The sequence below is a fragment of the Coffea arabica genome, chromosome 11e (genome assembly GCF_036785885.1).
Source record: "Coffea arabica cultivar ET-39 chromosome 11e, Coffea Arabica ET-39 HiFi, whole genome shotgun sequence".
NCBI lineage: Eukaryota > Viridiplantae > Streptophyta > Magnoliopsida > Gentianales > Rubiaceae > Coffea > Coffea arabica.
This window is the reverse complement of record NC_092331.1, coordinates 16,254,622-16,267,426: the sequence shown is the minus strand read 5'-3', so window position 1 is coordinate 16,267,426 and position 12,805 is coordinate 16,254,622. Positions and strand designations below refer to the sequence as shown.

The window sequence follows — 12,805 nt, the reverse complement described above, 5'->3', positions numbered from 1 at the left end:
CTGCAGTAATAATCTCTACCTATACTTGTAACTAATTTTTTGTGGAGAAATTGATAATCTTGAATTTTATGTCTTTTTTTTTTTGCAGAGAAATTGATTATATCTAGCTAGTTAGGTAGCAGGAGAAACTTCATTTTAGCACGATTATAAAATTGACTAGGCGATACGTTTGCAAAAGTCAAATTTAGGATAGTACTTTGTCATGGAGTGATTAAATACAAATCATGTTCCAATGAGTTAAGTTGGCACAATTGACTGCAAACGTGGAAGTAATCATTGGCCTTAGTTGAAAGGTCAATGTGCAGGAGGAGTTTTTTTTAAGCTTTCCCGAAGTCTAAATTCCACCTAATGCATCACATAAGAAGAACAATGCTTTTTATTTGTAAAAAATTCAGAGGGTGCAACAGTGCAATTATCTAGTTCGGTGGTTCATCCCCCAATCCCTATATAAACCTCTTTAGATTCCTTCCCTCTACTCTTCCTTCCTCTAGACAGAGCAGGAGAAAGGTGTGGTAGCTCAACCCTATACAAATCTCTTTAAATTCCTCTCCCCCATCCCCCCATATCCCTATAAAATTCTCTTTGGACTCCCTCTCCCATCCCAATAACACCTGTACAAGTCTCTTTAAACTTTCTCTCCCACGCCAAGAATCCCTATACAAGCCTCTTTAAACTCTCTTCCCTTCTCCTTCCTTCCCATATAGCAGGAGTAAGGTGCAGTAGCCCAACTCCTCCGTAGAGTAGAAGTAAAGTGTAGTAGCTCAACTCCTATACCAATCTCTTTAAACTCCCTCGCTTTCGCCTCCCCCTTCAAACAGAATAGGAGTAGGTTAAATAGTTGCTATTGCTACAAAAAAAAAAAAAGCCTCTTTAGACTCTCTACCTCCCCTTCCACAACTCCCTACAAGCCTTTTTAGAGTCCCTTTCCCCCTCCCCTCCATAGAGTAGGAGAAAGGTGCAGTAGCCCAAGTCCTATACAAATCTTTTTAGACTCCCCCCTCTCCTTCCCAAATAGAGTAGGGTTAGAAAGTTATTATTGTTGACGGAAAAAAAAGAAGACAAGAAACATGGAAGTTAGCACTAGAACGTAGGGTTATGTAAGGAAAGCACGAAGAAGGTGCGAGAAGTGAATTGTACTAATTAATGTTCTTCCTTATCCCTAAGCTTCCTTCCTTCTCCTTCTTCCCTTGAGTCCATATCTTTGATTCTGATTTTGTAGAAATTTGTTAATGTTCGTATTTGCGATTCCGTAATCTCTATTGAAGTAAATTAATGAAAAGTGAGATTTACGGCTTGTTTTCAACTGGTTCTAGTTCTGTAAAATTTAATTTTGTAAAATTGATTCTTGAAACTTAGATTTTTCAGAATGTAGTAGGTCTGTTTGGATTGTGAATTATTAGAGATATTTTTACTGTAGCACTTTTTGTGATGTGATGTATGTGAGATAAAAAGGTAATTGGGAAGGTAAAAAGGTGTATTGGAAATTGTAATGATGATGTAAATAAATAAATTTTGGGAAATAAAACCTAATCCAAACAAACCATTTTTACCGTTAAAAAAGCCATTTCAATAAATATATAGATGTTCTTTAAAAAAAGTTAAAAAATTGACTTTGACAAAAAAAATGACCATGTTACTTTTATATGCTATATAATTAAAATTTTGTGCTAATTAAATAATTTTATGTAATTAATTACTTTTTTATGAAGATTTAAATGGTGGAGAAAAAAACAAGAGACATGCGAATGAATTTGAAAGTGAAATAAGAATATAAAGATCATAGCAAAGTTATCTAATCTTTGGGTAGTTTAGTAATTATGTTGAAATTTGAAGTAAATTTTGTTAAAAGTAAAATCCAAAACCATCTCAATACCTACTTCTAAGGGTGCCCATGGTTCAGATTTGAACCAAAATCGGACCGAAATTGGGCTGACGGTTTATTGAATCAGAATCAGAACAGGAAGCATAACCGTCGCTAAAGGTTTAGGTTCAGGTTTAGATTCATCAAAATTTTGAATAGAAGTCGGAATTGGCGGTTTAAAATCCGTTCAAAACTGTCTATAAAAACATTTACTACCTAAAATTTGACTAATTTAGAGTTCAACATCAATAGTCAACACTTAATACACGTAGTTCCAATTTAGCCCAACAATGACTAACCTATTGTCCTATTCTATTAGTAAGTCTATATCCCATGATTAAACTAAGTCCAAGATCATTCTAATTTAATCAACAATGAGATTTTTTTTCATAAAATTTACATAATTTTTTCTTTTTCCTTGCACATGATAATACAATAAAACATTATTGTCATATTTTCTTAGAATCAATTTTATAACAAGTGTTTAAATATAACTAAAAGAACTGAAACCACAATCAAAAGAAATTGAAACCGTAACTGAAATACAATCGGAGTCGAAATCGAAACTAGAGGTTCAAAAACTATAACCATAACCATCCTATAAAACCCGGTTCAGCTTCCATCTTTTAAAAGAACTGGAATCATCAATTTTTAAAAATTGGAACCAACGATTGTGTAACCGTGGCCATGTCTACCTACTTTTGATCTTCAGCTTGTTTGGGCCTAAAAAATATGAAATTATTTTTTAAAATCAGTTGAGAACTCAACAAAATAGTTTTTCGAAAAGAGTCTAATAGCTACTCATTGGACATTGATGTAGTTTAAGTATTAAATTTTTGAAAAAGAAAGATTAATTATGGAACGTATATAATTATAAGAGAGAGTAATGTTGGTGTGTATATACATGGTAAGTTTAGTAAAATTTAACGAGTGTCCGGTGGCACCCGTCTAGAAAATCCTTTCACAAATCAAAAACTAATATCATTTTTCTAAAATCAGTTTAGAACATGACTTTATTGCTGAATTTTGTTTTTTTTGCTTTTTTTACTTTAGTATTCAGTTGATTTCCTCCCTTATCCAGCTTGGTATATTCTGATTTCTAAAGGATCCATGTCTTGATAAATTCACAAATTGATGCATTAACTTTTTCCAGCCTGGGTGAAGTGGAGGTTTAGATGAGGCGATACTGTACCCATATGTGGCGCGATGTAATCCATTAAGTTTGTTCATGTGAATGATCTTTTGCAAGAAAAGATAGCCAAGGTCTTATGTTCCTTTGAGATTAAATATCAGAATTTTCACTTAGATTTTGTCTGTACAACAAGTTGCACTGGCAAGTTTTAAGTGGCATCCATGATAAAGTGGACCATATTTTGTAGCAAGTTGAGCTTATCTAAGCTTGTTTTCTATCTCATCTATGAAACCCCCATTGTCTTATGCTTCCTTTATATGCTACAATAAATCTAATTAATTTTTCCATCAAATTTATGCCTTAAGTTGGGTATATCAGTGTTTTGATAGTCAGAGGCTCTTTACTGCCATTTTCAGTCCAACTCGTCTTGCCAATGGAGAAGGATCAACTTTGGGGCCCTTAATTCGATATAGAATTAGTCAGCTTAAGACACTGGTAATCCTATGATATAGGAATTAACTTCAAATCTCTATTGTAGTATGTTGTATTCACCGTAATCTCAAATTCATATGCTACCTCAAGGTTTCTGAGTAATTAAGATTTAGGGATTTTTTGGGCGCATTTATAGGCAATTCTCTCTCTTATCAACAGTTTTACAGTGTGCTGATAAAGGTATTCCTGAATTTCCATGCACATAGTTTGAGTTGACCCCAGATGAAATCAACAGAATCAACTAAAGAACTTATTGGAAGAATTAAAGAAATTGTTAATGACATGGAAATCAATGGTGAAAAGTTAGAAGAAGTTTGAGTTGTAGTTATGGTTCAAGGTCACGGTCATGGTCACAGTCGCGGTCCGGACCGTTCCATATCGATTTCAACATAACAGTCACGTTTTGACGAGACACAAATTTTGAAGTATTTAATATTCTTAAAATTGTGAATAATATTAAAAAATATGCTAAATGAAAATAATTAAAAAATTAGCAAAAAAAATCTGTAAAATGTAAATTTGCCATTTGACTCGGATGAGTTGAACCGACTCGGCCGAAACTATCCGTATCAGAGACTTCTCGGCTAAATTCTCAATGACTCGGTCGATTTCTCAACGATCCATATATTTCGGAATCATCTTGTCTCGGTATCGGAACGGAGAGATCCGTTCCGGTGATGACTCGGCCGAATCGTCTCAGTCTCAGCTGAGACTTTGAACCATGGTTGTAGTCATGTGCTCATTATTGTGCCTAGAAAATTATGGATTTAGATACAAGAAACATGCTTACTGATCCATAAACACATACAGTTTTTGCACCTCCGAATCTACTGACAACATTTAGCAATTCAATACAACCTCGGCTTGTCAAGCTTCTAGTCTCGTCAACTCCATCTGCTATAACCTTATAGATTGAACTTCCCCATCAGGCCATAAGCTACTTTCCCTGGACAAATCACATAAGTTGATCAGCTAAAGTAGAAAAGAAATATTGATTTGGTAAGAGCTGATGCAGTTGCAATGGACCAAAAAGATAAAGTACTAAAATTAACTAGCAAAACAAGAAGCATAAGATGTTTGATACCCTCAATGCTGACATGCCTCTTGGTCCCTTCACTTAATTAAGGTCAAAGACTGCTGCAGATTCTGAAGCACTTCGATCAAGTTGTTCCTTATGTTAGGCTTTGCAGTCAAAATCATCAAATTTATGCATGTCACATAAAGCATCTTATTCCACACAAAATTGTGTTTGATACGTCTGCTTGGTATTGAACCTCCACAATAAGCCTGAAACGAAATGACATGCTTAGCTATGCTTCAAACCGACAAAATGCCAACACTTCATTGAAGAGAAAATAAGGACATGAGGCAGCCAAAAAAGTTATTCCATAACAACTGAAATACTAGCATTCATGATACTTATGACATGTGAGATTGAAGAGTATAACCACGTAACAGCAAAAGAATCTGTCCAACTCAAGTGGAAACTGGAAAAGACTAATAAAACTGGCAGATTTCACACCGCATGTTCCCTTTTCAAGAGATTAAACGGTTGGAATTCGCACAATTTGCTCAATATATAGCTGAAACTGTACTTTATTTTATTCTTGTAAAATTGTTCTCAAGAAAGACTGCTCAAAGTCACAGCATTTCAAGTTTTTAATGCATTATAAAAGTTCTTTTACATTTGTTCAATAAAAAACTGAGCTAAAATTTTGGAACATGGTTCCATGCTGGAATTTACAGTGCTTGAAGTTTAAAAACAACTTCAAACTCAATTTAAGAATCTTGCCTATCTTCCCCCTCCTCCCTTCCAGTTTTTTCCAGTTACAGAAATGCCCTCATTCCACAATGTTTATTTCTTCTGTTTCTGTAGATTTGAATTTTCTATATGTTTTGCCATCTCTGATAGATAAAAGTAAAACTCATTTAGGATCTGATTCTGTTTTATTCAAAAAGGACTACATAGCATGCAAATGAAACACACCAGCAGGATCAGATACAAAGACTCAGGAGTTTACAGTAAAAATGTCAAGCTTTTGTGAAAAACACTGGCAAGTTAGTGTGACATCTCATGTTCCTCATGCAAAAACAATAGAAACTGGAGAAGATTTTCAACTCGAAAACTCATAAGCATCAGGAAACAATTAAAAAGATTGCTATGTTATGTGCAAGAGAATTACCCAGACAACTTATCTAAAGCTGCAACTTCTTTCTGCAGAATTTCCCGCTAAGAAGCTGTCAAATTCCTTCCTTTTTGACGATTTAAGATATCTCAAACTCTTCCATTATGTTCAACTCCTCAAAGAAAAAGTCTTCTATTTCCATCTGCAATGGAACAGAATACTGAAATTGTTAACAACAAAGCTTATCAATCAAACTATCAATGAAGGTTCACTTTTAGGGGATATATTGGAGCACAACAACTTTAACCTCTTCAGAAAGCACGCCACTCAAGCAAGCTTGTAGAAAAGTCAGTGGTATACGACAAGACCTATTTTGTATTCTGCCAACATTACCATAACCGTGCTTTGTAAATGAAGAGCTATGCAAAATTACAATGGCAAAAGTCACTTTGGAATAAAAGTAAACAGAAACAAAAAAAAAAAAAGGTTTCTGTCATAAATCTATAAATAAAGAAACTAAAACAAAGATGTCAAAACAACATGTTCCCAGTTGAAAGTCTAAAGTTCCCAAATGCTTAATATATTAAAGCTAACATTTGACCTCAAGGTAACCGATTCTCACAAAAATGTCACGAGGCAAAAGATTTTGATGCACGAATAATTTGCTAAACTCTAGTACTTGCATGACTAGAAGTATGTGGTAAAGTTTCAATCCAAAATCAAGATGATTACCTGAAATACAAATCTTAATGACTGATGAAGATCTTGAGGCCTTCAATCCCTTGCTCCTCAATGTCCCTGACTGACTCTTCTGTGGAAAGACCACAACGTTGCACTTGAATCATCAGCAAGGTAGGAATTTCCCCAAAAGAGAATGGAACTGCCTCAAGTTCTTTGCAGTGTCGCAAAACTAATTGCTGAAGGTTGGGAAGGTGATCGCAAGTGGCATTCCACTCAACAACATTCAGAGAATCTAACTTCAGGAATTTCAACTTTAGGAACTCCCCTTCCCTCATGTCCCATATCCGGCCCTCAAAGGCATTAGAAAGTAATTTGAGAACCTCAAGGTTTTGTAGTCTCCCAATAGCAGACATATGTTTCCATGGCAGGCGAAGCCTAGACAAAGTTAATTTTTTTAAATTCAGGGGGAAGCTCAATTCTCCCTGATTAAGGGCCCTACCAGAGATGTTGAGTGATTCAAGCTGATTTAGAATGTCAAATTGTGGAAATTGATTACATCCCATAGGAGAACTCGGAGATTCAAAAATGATGCATCTTAACCTGTGAAGATTGGGAAATCTCCTCAGTATCTTCAATGTCTCCTTCCCTCCAGAAAGAGCTGGTGTGGAAAGAGTTACTAAGTTATCCAATACCAAGGAACCTTCAAGCTGGTCTTCTTGCAAATCGAACATAGCACAACTATTTACACGAACATGTCTTAACATTCTCATGCTCCAAATAATAACCGGTAACACAACCATACCTTTTAATCCCTTCACAACAAACGTCTCTAGTTTCCAGAGGCTGGCTATTGATGGTGGAATAGAATCCAGATCCCCACTGACTGCTAAGTACCTTAGTTGAACTAATAAATCAAATCCAATGGGAAAGAACATACCCATATTGATGGATTCCAAATCCAACACCCTGAGAAGTTTAAAATTTTGAAAAATGAATGTGATATCATATGGGCATCTGGGATACCTATCAGCAATTGCAGAAAATAGCAGAGACCTTGTTCTTGGACCAGAAGGTTTTGATTTGATGAAATGCCTCCGCTCCAAACAAATGCAAAGCCGATGTCTTTCATATATTAATGGTTTTGAAGGGTAATAATGATCAAAATCAACATCATCATCTAAACCATCAAAAGAAGCAAATGGTTCATCACGCTTGGTAATTGGCTGGAGAAACATTTCTTCCTTAGATCTTGACAGGCACAAATCATGTAGCATGTCATGAACTCGACATGTTTTGACCCCACCTATGGATCTTCTTTTAGAAACCAGTACAAGGCTTCGACCGACTAAGTCCATTAGGTAATCCTCTCCAAGATCCTCTAAGCTTTTCTCTTCGCTTTTCTTAATAAAACCTTCAGAAATCCACAACCGTATCAACTTGCTCACGGAGATATCTTTGTCCTCCAGGAATGCTCCGAAATAAAGGAAGCATGCTTTCAAATTGTATGGCAACTGCTCATAACTCAGCTCTAGGATATCCTTGCACCGGGTTTCTGGATCATTTATTAACCTTCTGCCCAAACTTCCAACAATGACCAGATACTGCAACCACAGAAAGAGGTAGTCCTTTACATTGTTGAGCAATTTCCTTTCCAACTCCTAGCAATTCTGTTGGACAACCTTTTTCATGAAATATCTCAGTTGTAGTAAGCTCCAACTTTCATCATCAGTGAGGAGACGAAGAAGAAAAGGATCACTATTAGGTTTAGCTTTCAAGGCCACATTCTGGATACGACTTGTTATTAGAATTCTGCTACCATTTTTATCATCAGGGAATGATCTTTCCAAGTCATACCATGGCCCTACACTCCACATGTCTTCCATAACTCTGAGATACCTTCTTCCTTTTAATTGCTGATACAACTCTTGATCTAAATCTTCATCCGCCATTTGATGAATGTGGTCAGTAAGCCCGCAAATGTTGCTTAATATGTCAAGCAACACCTGCCTTTTACTATATACTTGTGAGATACAACACCATGCACGAATGTGGAAGTGATAAGTAACTCTAGAATCATTGTATAACTTCTTGGCCAAAGTTGTCTTACCTATTCCTGGCATACCCACAAGAGAAACCATATCTTGTTGCAAGGAACCTTTTATAAGTCGATCAATTATCACTTCTTCCTGATCATTGAGACTTACAACCACTTCATCAAGTTCTGGGGCACTGACTTGTGATATCATATGGCTTGAACTTCTGGTGACATTATGGGGTATGTCAACCCAAGTCTTCTCCCAGTAACTTTTGGCTGCCTCCATCTTAATATGCCCAATCTCTCCTAAGAGAGAGTCAAGCCATGACAGATGTTGCAAGCGATCACCAATGCCAACCTCGATTGAATCAATGACGTATTCCACCTTGTATGCCACCTCCGTAATGCATTCACAGAGAAGTTTCACTTCTTGATGTTGAGTATTTTTCTTTACTATACCATTGAGAAAAGATCTCAAGAACTCTATATCCCTCTGGATTCTTTCAATTTGATTCTTCACTGCTGCAACTGACTTAGATTTATGGATTTGCAGCATCTTAAGGTTTGTCAAGAGAAAATCAATACACCCCAATCCGTTAGTCTTGGGGAAATGTGATTCTTGAACTTGGGAATAAAGCTTTCTCAGCTTTACCTTGTTGAGTTTATTCTGATCTAACAACTCTGAAAGCATAAGGTCCACTCTTTTGATCAACTCCTCGGTAATGTTGTTGGTTATAACTGTGTGATAGAGATATATTATCCTTCTAGCCATGGCTTCAGTGTTTTTTAAGATGGGCTCCATATAGTCTGAATTCTCCTCTGATTGATATGCAACAAATGCCATGTGCAACTTCAGCTCCTCATGAATAGATTCAATTCGCTCTTTTGCGAGCGAGTGCAAATTTGAATTACCATTCAGCATCTCTAAAAGAAAAAACTCTGCCTTGAAAAGCAGAATCTTTAAAAGCAGCAGGAATACTGATTCTCTCATCCTTTCCTCTGTGATTTCTTTGGCAAAAAGAATTCAAAAATAGATTGTAGCTCCCTAAGAACATTTTTAACCACTGCCAAGTTCTGTTTGCAAAGTATTGTCTTCTTCCCTCTCAGATCCTTCGAAAAGCTGCTCAAGGTTTTCAGTTCATTGTCAAGTGATGTAATTCCAGCCTTCCGATACGAATATGCTATGTAGATGGTATTTGCATATAGTGATCCCATGAGGAAATGTTCTGCTTTCAGAAGCCAAATCTTTTCCTTGAGAAGTCTAATCTTTGCACCCTTGGCCTTGGTTGAACGTGGAAATTCTCTTAATGAATTACTTAGAGAGACTGCCTCCCTGATAACTGCTTTACTTTCTGTCAGGAAAGTTTCCACCTCGTCAGAGGGGTTCTCTGGTTGAGTGATAGCGAGTTGTATCACATACTTCAGCTCATCAGCAACAGCTAGTGCCCCTTCCTCGTTGAGGAGATAATTGAGAAAGCCAGTTATCTTATGCGTAGTTGTTTGGCCGGGCTGAATTTCGTTGACAGCTCTAAGAAGCTTCAGATGCATTTCCAGAAACTCTGGAGTTGAAAGGTCAATCTCCTGTTGCAAATTCAAAATCGCCATAATCGTCCTTCTTTTCTCATCAGTGTCCATTTTCTTGAACCAGTAAAGGCAAGAGAAGTTTGCTAAGCGAATGGCCACAGACGCTACATGCTTGATCAAACTATCAAGTATGTGATTCGGAAGGAATTGTATTAGTGAAGTAGTCTCGGCTGCAGTTTAGTGAAGGAGTCTCGGCTGCAGTTTAGGGTATCTTGTGTTTATAGTATCTATCTATATTTGGTAGTATTGGTAATTGCACATAATTAGGTAAATTGGGGCTGAAGTCACGGGAGCCTGATGCACATTGTACTTGTATATATAGAGCAGATGGCAATGAGAAAACGAGGAAACTTTTCCCAATTCTTCTGATTTTACATGGTATCAGAGCCTTCTGGCTCTGAAAACAATACCGAACCGCTGAACTATAAATCCTAGGATGATGACAGATCAAAAAGCTTCAAGTTTGAAGACCAATTCGCCGTTCTTATTGAGCGCGAATGACAACCCAGGGAATTTAATTACGCAGACACAATTCAAAGGACCAAACTATGAAGAATGGGCTAAGGCCATGAGGATTTCGTTGAGGGCAAAGAAGAAACAAGGTTTCATTGATGGCACCATTAAGGAGCCGAACCAGAACTCAGATGAAATTGATGATTGGTGGACAGTGAATTCCATGATTGTGTCATGGATCTTTAACACCATCGAACCAGGCTTGCGTTCCACGATTTCATACAAGGAAACGGCAAGGGAATTATGGGACGATATCCAGCAACGATTCTCTGTTCGTAATGGCGCGCGAGTTCATCAATTGAAAACGGAGGTTGCCAATTGCAAACAAAACGGGGATTCGATCATGGCTTATTATGGTCGACTCAAGAAGCTGTGGGATGATTTGAGTGATTATGATCCTATGCCTACTTGTTCTTGTAATGGATGCAAGTGTAACTTCGTTACACGGCTTCAACAGCGTCAAGAGGAAGAGCGGGTGCATCAATTCCTCATGGGGCTTGATGAATCATCTTATAGTAATGTTCGTTCCAACATCATTGCTTCAGACCCTCTTCCAAACCTTCATAAGGTTTATTCTCAAGTTACGGAGCAAGAACAAGTGCAGGTAATGACGCGAGCAGCTCCCAATCGGTCTGATCCGGTGAGCTTTGCCATGAAAACAGTCAGCCCAGGCCCTCGGAATTCAGGGGGGGACCAAAAAGACAATGGAGTAGTTTGCTCTCACTGCCAGAAACCGGGACATAGCATGGACACATGCTTTCGTCTTCATGGCTATCCCGACTGGTGGCCGGGAAATTTGACTCAAGGAAGAGGCAAAGGACGTGGTAACCAGGGGCGTGGTCGCGGTGGAGTAGCACGGGCTCATGTTGCACAAGGGGCAGCACAGGTGGCTGCTAATGTTTCCCATGGGAGACCACTTGATGATTCTGATAAAGCTGGATTGGAGAACTTGAGCAAAGCTGATTGGGAGACTTTGAAGTCTCTCTGGAACACTCACACGAATAATACATCAGTTGCTCAGCCAAGGCCAAGGCTTAATGGTAAGGCATATTTACAATGGTTGTTTGACACAGGTGCTTCGCATCATATGACGGGAGAGGAAACTGCATTTGTAGAGCTTCAAGGAATACCTCCTTGTCCCGTGAAAATGCCAAACGGTGAATATGTTATGGCAACAGGAGAAGGAACAGTTCTTGTAGGAAAATTATCTCTCAAGGGTGTTTTATATGTTCCTGAAATACGATGCAATTTGATATCTGTTTCAAAATTAGCCCGTGACAAAGTTTATATCTTGAAATTCACTGATCGTTTATGTGTTGTCCAGGACCGTACTTCGAGGATGCTGATTGGAGTGGGTGAAGAGCTTGAGGGGCTGTATGTCGCACGAGGGGAGCCTCTGGTTAGTGCTCATGGAGCCGTTAGAGCCAAAAATATGGATTTGTGGCATAAAAGGTTGGGACATCCCTCTGTGCGAGTCATAGAAAAGCTCCCTACAATAGACGGTAGTATAGAGATAAATAAAGGTGTTCATGAACCTTGTGACGTTTGTTTCCGGGCAAAACAAACTCGTATTCCTTTTCCTATTAGTGACCGTAAAGCTAGTGCTATTTTTGAATTAATTCATTGTGATTTGTGGGGAGCTTATCGAGAGGCTAGTTTTTGTGGTGCTACCTATTTTCTGACTATTGTTGATGATTGTTCTCGTGGTGTATGGGTTTATTTGTTAAAAGGAAAACATGAGGTCCCATATGTTGTTAAGAATTTTTTGGCTATGACCGAGAGACAATTTAATAAACAAGTCAAAATTATACGCAGTGACAATGGTACAGAGTTTACTTGTTTAGGTGATTATTTTAAGGAGTGTGGCATTATTCATCAGACTTCCATGGTTGGGACACCCCAACAAAATGGAAGAGTTGAGAGGAAACATCGACACATTTTGAATGTTGGTAGGGCGCTTCGTTTTCAGGCTAACTTACCTATTCAATTTTGGGGAGAATGCATTCTCACTGCAGGATATTTAATCAATCGTACTCCATCGTTGATTTTGGATGGAAAAACTCCATATGAAATTTTGTTTGACAGCCCTCCATCTATTTCTCATCTTAGAGTATTTGGATGCCTATGTTATGCTAAGAACATTAATCGGGAAAAGGATAAGTTTGCAAGTCGAAGTCATAAGTGCATATTCATGGGTTATCCATATGGTAAAAAGGGGTGGAGGGTGTATGATCTAGATAGGAAGGTTTGCTTTGAAAGTCGAGATGTTGAGTTTGTTGAGCACGTGTTTCCTTTTGCCCATACGGACTCCGCAAGGTCGGCAACTCCAGATCCTCTGCCTACTGTCATTGAGCCTACTATATTGGAGGACGTGCCTGAGA

At 37.8% G+C, this 12,805-nt stretch overlaps 1 protein-coding gene across 1 annotated transcript; it reads right to left on the bottom strand.

Annotated features, from left to right (window-relative positions):
- Positions 1-3,920: 3,920 nt before the first annotated feature.
- On the bottom strand, positions 3,921-7,704 carry LOC113718058 (putative late blight resistance protein homolog R1A-3). Its single transcript, XM_072073042.1, has 4 exons — positions 6,344-7,704; positions 5,669-5,813; positions 4,570-4,772; positions 3,921-4,431 (listed from the first exon to the last, which is right to left on the bottom strand). Exon 1 carries the CDS (start codon positions 7,645-7,647, stop codon positions 6,358-6,360), a length of 1,290 nt encoding a protein of 429 aa, XP_071929143.1. The 5' UTR covers positions 7,648-7,704; the 3' UTR covers positions 3,921-4,431; positions 4,570-4,772; positions 5,669-5,813; positions 6,344-6,357.
- Between the last annotated feature and the right edge of the window lie 5,101 nt (positions 7,705-12,805).